An 11,737-nucleotide genomic window follows, 5' to 3' on the forward strand; every position below is an offset into this window, starting at 1 on the left:
AGACGTGACAATCCCCATTAGGGTTACTTTAAATGAACCTCCGGCATTGCGCAAATACGGGCCTACTTGCGAGTCCAATTCCATAAGCGAGGCAAACAGCTGTATGAATGTATCTCAAGACATATGGAAGATAAAGCCTTTTTCAGTGTTCTTTTATTTTGCGTGGAAGGATTTTCTGGTTATTTAAAGGACAACCGACGTCACTTTTTTGTTTTTTAATCAGAAAAACGTTTTATAGCATCTAAAATACCCAAAACACTCAGTATGATATTTTTAGTCAAATGCAAAACATCCATAAAAATGACTTAAAGTGTCCAAAATCTGCAAAAAATGGAGCTGTGAATTGGGCATTTTCATTGCTAGCATTGCTAGTGAATCAAAACATTGGCTTCAGATTCGCAGAATATGCTTTCTTGTTACACATCCAGTTATGAATATGATTCAAATAGTTCTGAAGAGGAAAGCATACATGTTTGCAATCGATTAAATGATTTATTTGTGCCATTTTGAGGCAACATTGGGGGGATATCTCTCACCCAAAAAAAGAGGCACAAAATGGCGACCTTCAGTGGCCACCTCCGTTTCCACAGGCTGATAAATTCCTTATACGGCGCTTGGACGCCCTCTTCTGGCCTTCTGGCGGCTTTTGGGTGCGACACGAGGTCCCCAGACCAAACAAGTACAGCAAAATACATTGACGTGTTGGAAGGACCGCTACAATGCGTCTTTTTTACGGTCAAGGGCGGTCCTTTAGTGACGTCACGTACGGACTCGTCACCAACTCAAAAACAAGACTTCCTGAATATTCAGCGCAAGTCTTAAAACCTAAAATATAGCTATATGGGGTGGAATCTTTGTAAAATACGCTCAGTAGAAGTCATTTGAAGCCATTTTTACAAATTAATGGACACAACTTTTCCGGACGCGTCGGTTGTCATTTAACTAGCACGGATTATTTGCGAGAGAAACGAAGAGCGGATATCTACTCCTGTCGGTCGCTTTGATATCAGTCCCTCTCGCCGTCCGTAATGAGGCGAGCCAATAACAAGAGTGTGGTGCGGCGTGATTTCAACAGGGGAGGGCGTTAATTGACTCCCCGTGATTGGATTTAGGTCGGGACTCCCCACGGTCAATTTATCAGATTGTTAGGAGTGGAAGACGCCTGGCCCGAGGAACCTTTTGACGTCACGCCTGCAGATAAAAAAAAAGTGCATAATGAACGAGAGGAATCAGGAATGGGAAGAACTTCATCTCCTCTGAGCCTCCCGAGCGCTGACCAACATTCTTTTGTGGGAAGATGGAGCAAAGAAGAGCAAGCCGCAGGGGCGCAGCACGCCATGAATGATTCATGAGCGAACGGACGACGGAGTAAGTAAGCGAAGAAGAGGGGCGGGAGGAGAGTTATTAATTATTTTGTCGCCCCTGGTAGAAACGAGCGCAGCATCTGAACGGCGTCCGCTGAGTAGGTTGAGAAAGTACGACACGCTATGTCTTCACCAGTTTGGGGATTTCCCCCCTCAAAATCTCTGCAAGGCATTTCTATGAGGTTTTTTTTTCAGCTGGTACAAACAACACTATCATCTCCTGTTGCACACACCCCTCCAGGTCGGAAATCTATTCGGAATAGCAATGTGGATTTTTAGTCACAAAGTGTGCTTGTTTTAATGGACGTGCAGGAAAAGTACACAGTCAAGGTTATGGCGGAAAGACGACGATTGTTGTCAAATCATGTCGCGAGGGAGATAAGAGAGCTTGAACTCATGTGCACTAAATGCATATGCACCAAATATCTGATGACCTTGATGATTTTTTTCTCCTCCAAATAATTCCATTGCATATATATATATATATATATATATATATATATATATATATATATATATATATAGAGAGAGAGAGAGAGAGAGATAGATATTCCATAAAATAAATGCTATAAAAATATATACATATATATATGGAATTATTTTTATATAGGAAAAGAATTACATGGAAGGAAAAAGCAATCATCAAAAAAAAATATATTGAAAAATATTTTTATTTTGGGGATTTATGATCTTTTTTTTATTTAATGCAATAATTTATATTCTATTTTTTTGTGATTCTTTTTTGTTCTAACTCATTCACTGCCATTCACAAATTTATTTGGGAATTGAAAATACAGTAAAGTCTAGTTATATCGATATTTTCGCGAGTCTGAAAATATATCGATATAACCGGACTATCGATATATCCGATCCTGCGGCATGTAAATTTTCTACTTGCGTTCATAGAAATAGTATCGTAATAAGCAGTACTATCGATATAACCGATATCGATATACCGAGACTTTACTGTATCATGTAGAGCGCCATTCCCGACGTTTTTTCATGCTCTGACAATGTTTTTCCCTTCCACAAGGGGGCAGCATTTCGCTTCTTTCCATGTTAGCATTTTGTTCCAGCTTCAGCTGTTGTAAAAGCGCTCCGTAAACCAATATGTATGTATGACATTGTATTTTGGACAGCTGCCCTCATTTCAAGCTCATATAACTCCAGACCCATATTATTTAGGAATTAACATTTTTGTCCATCTGGCAGTGAATGAGGTCATTTTAACGTGTGTTTATTTTCTTCAAAATAATTTCATCAAATATTTAGGATGCAATCCACATCATGTATTTTTTTCTGATTTGATTCAACTTTTTTCTCTTTACGTGGCGGCGGTAAATGGAGGTGCGTGCGGCGGTTAGCATTCATGCGTGACCTTCGCAGAGGCGCCAAGCGTAGCAGGGGAGTTGGCCGCGCGACTGCGGCACATCGATCGCCGACCCCTGCATTCTCCCAACCCGACGTCGCACGCGCTCGCCTCATTGACCAAATAGACTTACAGATGAGTGACGGGGCCAATTTCTCACCCCCGTTCGCCAATTTACGATCATTGATCTACACCGGGTTGAATTTATACACACTCATCATGCTTTCATGCTCGCTTCACACCCCTCTACCTGCTTTTTTAACACTCACATCCACACATAGATCCTTTGTGTGGCTAACTCCGCAGTGCGCCGACACGCACTCCTGCCGCCTCAGCACAAGCGGCCAAAAAAAAGTGCAAAGGCAAACTGAAGGACGCAACCTGAAGTTGGGTGTCACGCTCATTTTGCAACCCCCTTCTGTGCAGGTTTGGCTCAGTGCTCGATCGACAGCCAGGCCATGGGTGATGGCGGGCGCAATCGGGAGCAGATCCTGCAGACCCTCGGTGACCTGTGCAGGGGCTTCCAGGATATTGCTAACCGCTGTCTGCTCACGTTGCACCTGGAAGTCAGGTACACGTGGATTGCGCAATCACGGCGCACGTTTTTAACATTTTTTTTACGTTTATTATTTTTATTGTATCTTTTTATTGATTTTTTTATGTTATTTATTTTTCCCCCTTCTATAATTTTTAATTTGTCTCACGTTGCACCTGGAAATCAGGTACGCGTGGATTGCACAATCATGCCACATGTTTATTTTTTTTCAGTGTGGTCTTTAAAAAGCATCACATTTTCACATTTAAAAAATATATATTTTTTAATTGTCATTTATTTTTTTTTAATTATATTATTTAGTTTTTATAATTTTTCTCTCCTATACATTTTAATTAAAAATGTTAACATGTGTTAAAATTGTCAATATGCTACATTAGAATCAGAATCAGAATACCTTTATTCGTCCCGCAATGGGACGAATAAAGGTATTCTGATTCTATTATACATGGCATCAAATGTATTGCATGCACTTTACAAAGTAAACAAAAAAAGTACAATTTTAATTTTTATATTTTTTATATATTTTATGTTAAAATATATTTTTTAAATTCTAAAGATCGCATCTTTTTCCATTTAAATTTTTCCATTAATGGTTGCTTTTTTTCAATTGTTTGAATTCTAAAACTGTTTTCAAAATTGTCAAAATTACCATTTCATTTTTTTCATAATACATTTGAAAATTGAATCAGTCACTACGAACATGTTTTATTTTTGGGGACCAAATTTACCCCAAAAATTAATACAAAAATTGATTAAAAAATATATTGGTCATAAATAATTTTTCATCCTTTTTAATATTTCTACATCCGTTTTTTCCATGTTTTTCTTTTTTTTCATTTTGATGCCTTTTGCACAAAGCAACTGCAAAACACCACCCCCCGCGTGAAGTTTGTTCCTCAACCTCAATGACAACGCTTACCGAGTGGGAGCAAAGGACGAACTATTTGTCCCATCCGGCGTAGGTGTTTTCAATCTCTTATAATATCCGAGTTAATTTACCACACCATAGCACCCCCCCCCCTCCTCCGCTCTTAATAGCACCCCATCAAGCCACTTCCTGCAACAATGTTCAGTCAGAAAAAGGGATGGGAGGAAAACAAAAAAAAAGTCCACCCACCCAGCCAGCCGCAGGCGTGCACGCTGCAATACGCTACACTCCATTGGCTCCCCTCATCCGCAGAATTTCCCCCGATAGTTGTACCAGTTAAATGAAGCCGTGAAGAAGAAAGTGGGGGGGGGGGGGGGGGGGGGTCAGAGAAGGCGAACGTAATCTATTGTTTCTTGATGTGGGCTTCTTTATGAACCATATGGATTCTTTTGTTGTTGTTTGTTCAGTTTTATTTGTTGTAATATTAATTGTAGTTTTTATTCTTTCTTCAAATATGTTGTGTCTGTTTAATTTTTATTTGTTGTAGTATTTTTTTTATTGTAGTGTTTAATTTTTTATTTGTTTCTTCAAATACGTTGTTTTTTCACTTTATATTTGTTGTAGTGTTAATTTTAGTTTTTATTCTTCAAATATGTTGTGTTTTTGCAGTTTTTTTAGTATTGTTGTTTTTTTCTTTCTTCTAATGTTTTTTCCGTTTTTTAGTTTTAGTATTGTAGTTTTTTCTTCCTTCTAATATGTTGTGTTTTTGTCAGTGTTAGTATTAATTTTAGTATTAATATTAGTTTTTTTTCTTTCATCAAATATCTTCAGTTTTTATTTGTTGTAGTATTAATTAATGGTCACATTTTTGCACATCAACTGGCAGTGAATACGTTAACCTCCCAACTGCGTATTTCCTCTTTATTGACATTATTTACTCACTATATTTACCAGCGGCAATCACCCAAAAAATAAATACATAAAAATGACCCCCTCCCCATCACTTGGAGCTGAAACAGATCAAATGAATGAGGAATGAAGTTGCGTTTGTCGAGACGAAAGCTTTGCATTCCTACACAATTAAATGCTTTTGAACCCAACAGAGTGCTATGGGTACCTGAGGGGAAGCAAAGGGTGTGTTTTAAAGCCTGCCTGACTTTGTTTACAGGATTTTGTCATCTGCCATGTTTTCACCTCCGTTTGTCTGTTTTCCATGCAGAGTGCACTGCTTCCACTACCTGATCCCGCTAACCAAACAGGGCAACTACGCCATCGTCGCTAACGTGGAGAGCATGGACTACGACCCGTTGGTGGTCAAGCTCAACAAAGACATCTCGGCCATCGATGAAGCCATGGCGGCTGCCTTGCAGCAGCATAAGTTCCAGTACATCTTTGAAGGTAAATCCAATATGATAGAACGCAACGAATGATTGAGGTCACAGTTGTGTGTGGTTGTCCCCAAAAAAAGGTCTAGGCCACCTGATCTCCTGCATCCTCATCAACGGCGCCCAATACTTCAAAAGAATCAGCGAATCCGGCATCAAGAAAATGTGCCGGAATATTTTCGTGCTACAGCAGAACCTCACTAACATCACCATGTCCAGGGAGGCTGATCTGGATTTTGCCCGGTATTCCTTTCTTCTCCATATTTTTTTTTTTTTGTTTAAAGGACAACCGACACCATTTTTTTGATTCCTAACTGACATCAGAAAAACGTTTTATAGCATCTAAAATACCCAAAATACGCAGGATGATATTTTTAGTCAAATGCAAAACACCCATAAAAATGACTTAAAGTGTCCAAAAACGACTTCAAATTGAACCCGGAAGTGGCCAGTTTCAGAAGGCCCCGCCCCCTTGTTCGTGATGTCACGCCAAGACGTCTTGCCTTGCTCGAGAATCAAAACAATGGCTTCAGATTGGGAGAAGATGCTTTCTTGTTATTTATCCAGTTATGAATATGATTCAAATAGTTCTGTAGAGGAAAGCATAAATGTTTGCAATCGATTAAAGGAGTCCTCCCATGTCAATTCCAGCCGTCAATGACAGCAATGTAGCACCCAGAAAATGCGAGTCATTTAGCCTCCGAGTCTCTATTCAACATTTTGAATGGATTTCGATTTACGACCATTTTGATTTACGACCGTTTAGTCAGAACGGAACTCGGTCGTAAGTCGGATGTTACCTGTATTGCATTGTATTTTAGACAGCCACCCTCATTTCAACCTCATATAACTTCAGACCCACATCATTTAGGAATTAACTCTTTTTCAATGAAACACCCATTGGGCTCACATGGATGATGTACCTACTAATAATCTGACCCTTTTCAATCCCTGTCTCACACTTGAGGCAGTCACATTTTTTTATTTGCTTTTATTTTTTTTCCGGAAGAATGCTTTTGTGAGACACAGCAGATGCTCCGCTATGTACACACATGTGCTCTGCATGCATGTGTCTGTGTGTGTTTTATGTGTGTTGAGGTCGTGCTGTTTTTCTGCCTCCGTTTGGGGTAGGGGGGAAGGAGACTGCCAGTCAGAGCGAAGGAGAGAACTGGACAAGGGCACAGTAATAAGCATTGATCTGAGTTAAAAACTGAGCCCAAGCCCAGCAGCCAGCACTGCAGAACGCATGAAGAATACATACACCCAAAAACACACGAAAACTGTGACGTGTTGATACATTGCCCCCATGTGGTTGAGTACGAAAACTGCAGGGTCTCCACTTTTCACTCTTGGTGCCGCTACGGATGTGTGAAAGTTATTATAAGCCGTCGTAACTGTTCTCGATTATTTAAATGAATTCATGTTTCTTGCCCTCCTGGCGCTGGAGTGTCCAGTCAATGCCAACTAATGAGCAGTAGCTGCTTTTAAATCCAGTTTGGATTGGATTGGATTGGATTTGCCTTTATTAGTCTCGCAGTGGATGAATTTACATTTCACAGCAGCAAAGTTATGGAAGGAAGAGGAAAGGAAAGGAAGAAGTAGAAAAACAAAATACAGGAGCTACTGTCAAGGCAGACACTCTTGCGGCACCATCTTGATTTCAAAACAATAACAACAAATAACAATGTGACAACTCAAAGACACCGTCAATCAATCTTTCAAGCACTTTCTGCACCCTCTTTGCTGTATGAAGCAGGTCTAGATGAAGGATGAGAGGATCAAAGCATCCTTTTCACCAGTCGACCAGGGACCTCATGTTGGAATGTGCACCTTTGCTACAAGCTAAAATGTTAAAAGCAAACACGAAGCTGTAGCATCCATTGACGAAAAGACATCGTTTTGTCAATCCGCTTCAATTCCAAGCCGCGGCATCAACGTATCCATCCCAGAGGATTTTTCACATCTTAACACAGATTTTTTAAACGAGTGAAGGGTGGGAAAAAAGATGTTTTGACATTCGCCGTCACGCTTTGGTTCAAGCCCTCATCTGTGTTCCACCCCGCAGTCCTAAACACTATTCATCTCCGATAGAAAGGTCCCGTCATCGCCCACCCCGAGCTCGACTAACACCAGTTTGACAGGCTGTTTTCCCAACCTGCCATCTTTGAGGAAACAACTACCCTCGGGGACGTGCGCCATTGTGGCAAAATAAGCCAAAGTGCTGAGCAGAGTCTCTGGTGGAGAGCCCTGTGGTAATAAGTACGCTTGACAGGCGTGTCAGAACCTAGTGAGGTGTCAACAGATAAAACTGTTTGTATTTAGGGGCATCGGCTGCGGCGCACTGTCATTTTCATCGTCGTCTGCCTTGGCTCCCTGTCACACTTTTCTTTCTGTACACCCCACCACACCCGCCTAGCCCCCGTTTTTCTGTCCGTTTGCCTCCTTGTTTGCAAACCAGCTAACTTTAAAACATCAAGCGTAATCCAAAGGAATTGCAAAAAATGCAGCTAGTCGTTAGCCGCTAGCGGCTATCAAAGAGCGATTTTGAAAACCAATGTGATTATTATTTTCAACGCAACAAAGATAAACAAGCAATTAGTCTCTCCCGCATGAAACGATATCTGATTGATTACTCATTGTTTTCATAGGATTTCACTCAGTTTCATCATAAAATAAAAATACCGTATTTTCTACACTATAAGGCGCACCTAAAAGAAAATGCCAAAACTAATAAAAACAAAGTACATTGTAAAAAAGTAAAACAAAGAACTCATAACATTTCAGTCAAGTTGAATGACACAAGTCAAAATTAAATTAGAAGAAAAAAAACACAAAAAACTAACACTAAAACTAATAAACCCAAAATTAAAACAAAGTATGTTTAGCAAAAAAATACAATTATTGTATTTTATGCAATATAAGGCGTTATAATGTTTTCAAATATGTCATTCATTGAAGTTGCCCCCTGATAATGCCGTGCACTTTATGTATGGAAAAAGGTTTTTAATATGTCATTTGTTGAAGTTGCCTGGTATTCCAGAAAATACGCTAATTGCATAAAAAATATGGAAATTCCATATTGTGAAATTTAAACAACCACATAACTTTTGCTATCAAGACCATTTCTGTATGGAAAACATTTTCAAATATGTCATCCGTTGAAGGTGCGCCTTATATTCCAGAAAATACACTAATTGCATATTGTGAAATTTAAAACACCGCATAGCTTTGGCTATAAAGACCAATTAGCTTGATGCTAAAAGGCAATGCAAAACGCTATAGATGTGCTAACATAATAGCATAGGCATCAGGGCTTTTGCTAACCTTTACAGATTTCTTACATTTTAGTGTTGAGGTGGTTTTTTTTTTTTTTTTGGGGGGGGGGGGGTTCTTTTGTGGTATGTGTTGTAAACACGATGATTTTAGGCCCCCTTGTTTGGATGCTCGTTTTTCAAACTGTGCATGGCTGCACTGTGAGGCGAAGCAGACTCATCACTCCAGTCGTATGTTGTGGTTGTGGCTGATGGAGAGGCTCACGGCCGGCGGCCCCATCCATCCTCCCCTTCATCCCCACACCACCTTCACCCCCTTCTTCCGTGACTCCCTCCCCAGCCTGACTAATGTGCGACAGCAAAGGCGCTGACAGAGGCAGCCTGCAATGGCCTTTTCACTCATTCATTACTCCGGCTGCAAATGAATTGTGAACGTTCTTCTTCTTCTTCACACTTGAGCTCTGGTGGCGTTCACACATTTGAAAAGTGACTTCATATTCATCTTTGAGTGAGGGGTTGTTCATTTAGATTGGGATGTAAATTACACCGCAGGAAAAAAAAATACTGGAAAGGCGCAAGTACCCCTAGTTTAATAATATCGTCCCAATCAAACATAGAGCAAAGAGAATTCAAGACAAGTATGACAAAAGTAGCATTTTGTAACACTTTGCGAAGCCATGGAGAGCAGCAACAGGATTCATAGACATGCATTCTTTATCCTCTGCAAAGAATGATGAATATTACAGCAGCTTCCTGAGCAAGTGTAGCTGTCTTCTTCTCTAACATTTACACATAGTATAGAAAGGTGCTTATAATTAAAATATATTATTATTACAGGTAACATCCGACTTACGACAGAGTTCCGTTCCGACCAAACGGCCGTAAGTCGAAATGGTCATAAGTTGCAACTCATTCAAAATGTTGACTAGAGACTCGGGGGTGCCTCCCCTCTGGTGCCATCACACGGTCGATCGCTGTACGAGAGTGAGATGCTGGCTGGCCAAAATTGTATGCGTTGCTGGCCTGCTAGCGTGTTGCAGTGCCAGGTGTAGAATTAAAATTTTTAAAAATAGGGTCTGGAGGTCGTGGTCGTAAGTACGGGTGGTCGTAAGTCGAGCTGGCCATTATTATTATTTATTACTATTATAGCCTGTATGGCTAGTTTTGTGTTTCCGCAAAAGTATCGGGTAAGGAGATTGCAATTCCTGCAAATAATCATCTGTATCCATATCAAGTAAAATGGCTGACTTCCTGTTCAATTTCTCGAACGGTTATTAGAGTGTAGTCGCATGTTCCTTGTCGCAGCGTTATTGATTTTCATTGCGACCTTTAAATGCAACGCTAGTCGTGCGCTACTCACTACTCACTCTGACAACCGCATTTCATTAAAAGTGTGAAGTATATTTGTTTTGTTGTTTTATTTGTTTATGTATGTATTTTATGTTATTCCACTGCCTAATTCTAGACCTCAAAACCATTCATTTCCCATTTTCTGTCCTCTCTAGGCAGTACTACGAAATGCTGTACAACTCGGCCGATGAACTCCTCCACTTGGTCGTGGACCAAGGAGTCCGTTACACGGAACTGGAGTACATCAACGCCTTGTCGCTGCTCCATCGCAGTCAAACGGGCGTGGGCGACTTAAGCACCCAAAACACGCGTCTGCAGCGACTTAAAGAGATCGTATGCGAGCAGGCCGCCATTAAGCAAGCCAGCAAAGACAAAAAGATCACCACTGTGTGATCTGACGCTAAATTTCAGGCCTGAATCATCTGATTTTTCATATTACAGGCAACAAAACTGCTGCTTTCCATCGCCCTCACTCGTCCTCTTCAGCACTGGAGCAATTGTTTTCATTTGATGCCTTGACAGTTGAATTTAGTCTCTCAAATCATCTTTCCCAATGGTAATGCCATTGATTGGTTGTTTAGTTTACCAGTAAACTAAAAAATAGTGGCATCCGAGAGAAAATAATGATGAGGTTGGACGGTTGGACTTGACCTCGAACAGAAAGGGATCTTTTTTTATATATGTGTGTGTCTGTGATGGACATAATCATGTTCCAAATATTACATTTGAAACTTTCTCTTCAAGCTTCATTAACTTGGAAAGGAGTACTTGACAAGAGCAGAAGGAGGAAGAAGGCTTTGTCAATACCTCACTGGCCCAACACAATCTATCATATTGACACTTGCGCCCGATGGGAAAACAGCTGCGGGTTCCCCTTGGATGGATTTGGCGAAATTTTGCCGTAAATGTTTAAAAAACTGCTACTTGCTGCACTTCAATACATGGGAAACTTGAGCATGATTGTCCGCGATAGGCACTAAAACATGTCAACACTTATGCTTTATTTGCTTTTTATGCATTTATCACACTTAATTTCCGCACAATTTTTTAATGCAGAAAAGTCAACATGCACCACTGCTGATCAGGCTTGTTTGTCTCATGATTGATCTAAATGCTAAGACGACACAAACATTCACATGAATTTTGTATGGTGTCTTTGCGCAGCCTCCATTTTGATTTATTTACAAGGAAAAGTTGACATTTTCAAAAACAAAATAAATAATTATATGAATGAAATATGTCTAACTGCATCGTTACTAGTTTAAATATAACACATTTTGACATTAATTTGTTGAATATTTGACTCGTGTGAATGTGTCATCTCGTCATGTGATTAGATGTCATTGCTTCACACCCGGAAGAGGACTGTTCGCCACACAACGAGTGTTTCAAATGTGTCCTTTCTCGCCTTACTAACAACAAAAACGTGTTTTTTTTTGTTTTGTCATTCGTCTCAACTTACGGGTAATTAGTGTGACTTCTAGTTTTGTGCTTTCCCTTCGTTTTAAAGTGAGTTTTCCACTGTTTCGCCGCGAGTATAGTTCCAGCGGCTGTAAATACAAAACTACATTAC

At 40.1% G+C, this 11,737-nt stretch overlaps 1 protein-coding gene across 1 annotated transcript in view; it reads left to right on the forward strand.

Moving 5' to 3' along the window:
- The window catches only part of exoc4 (exocyst complex component 4), a 52,316-nt gene extending 40,916 nt beyond the window's left edge, over positions 1–11,400 (forward strand). Inside the window, exons 17-20 of the mRNA XM_088989240.1 lie at positions 3,160–3,304; positions 5,377–5,555; positions 5,626–5,785; positions 10,320–11,400. Of these exons, the coding sequence (XP_088845366.1) occupies positions 3,160–3,304; positions 5,377–5,555; positions 5,626–5,785; positions 10,320–10,557 (722 nt within the window). The 3' untranslated portion in view covers positions 10,558–11,400. The remainder of the gene's footprint in view (positions 1–3,159; positions 3,305–5,376; positions 5,556–5,625; positions 5,786–10,319) is intronic.
- Positions 11,401–11,737: the final 337 nt, after the last annotated feature.

The sequence above is a fragment of the Hippocampus bargibanti genome, linkage group LG22, assembly GCF_051943395.1.
Source record: "Hippocampus bargibanti isolate YZ-2025 linkage group LG22, ASM5194339v1, whole genome shotgun sequence".
Classification (NCBI taxonomy): domain Eukaryota; kingdom Metazoa; phylum Chordata; class Actinopteri; order Syngnathiformes; family Syngnathidae; genus Hippocampus; species Hippocampus bargibanti.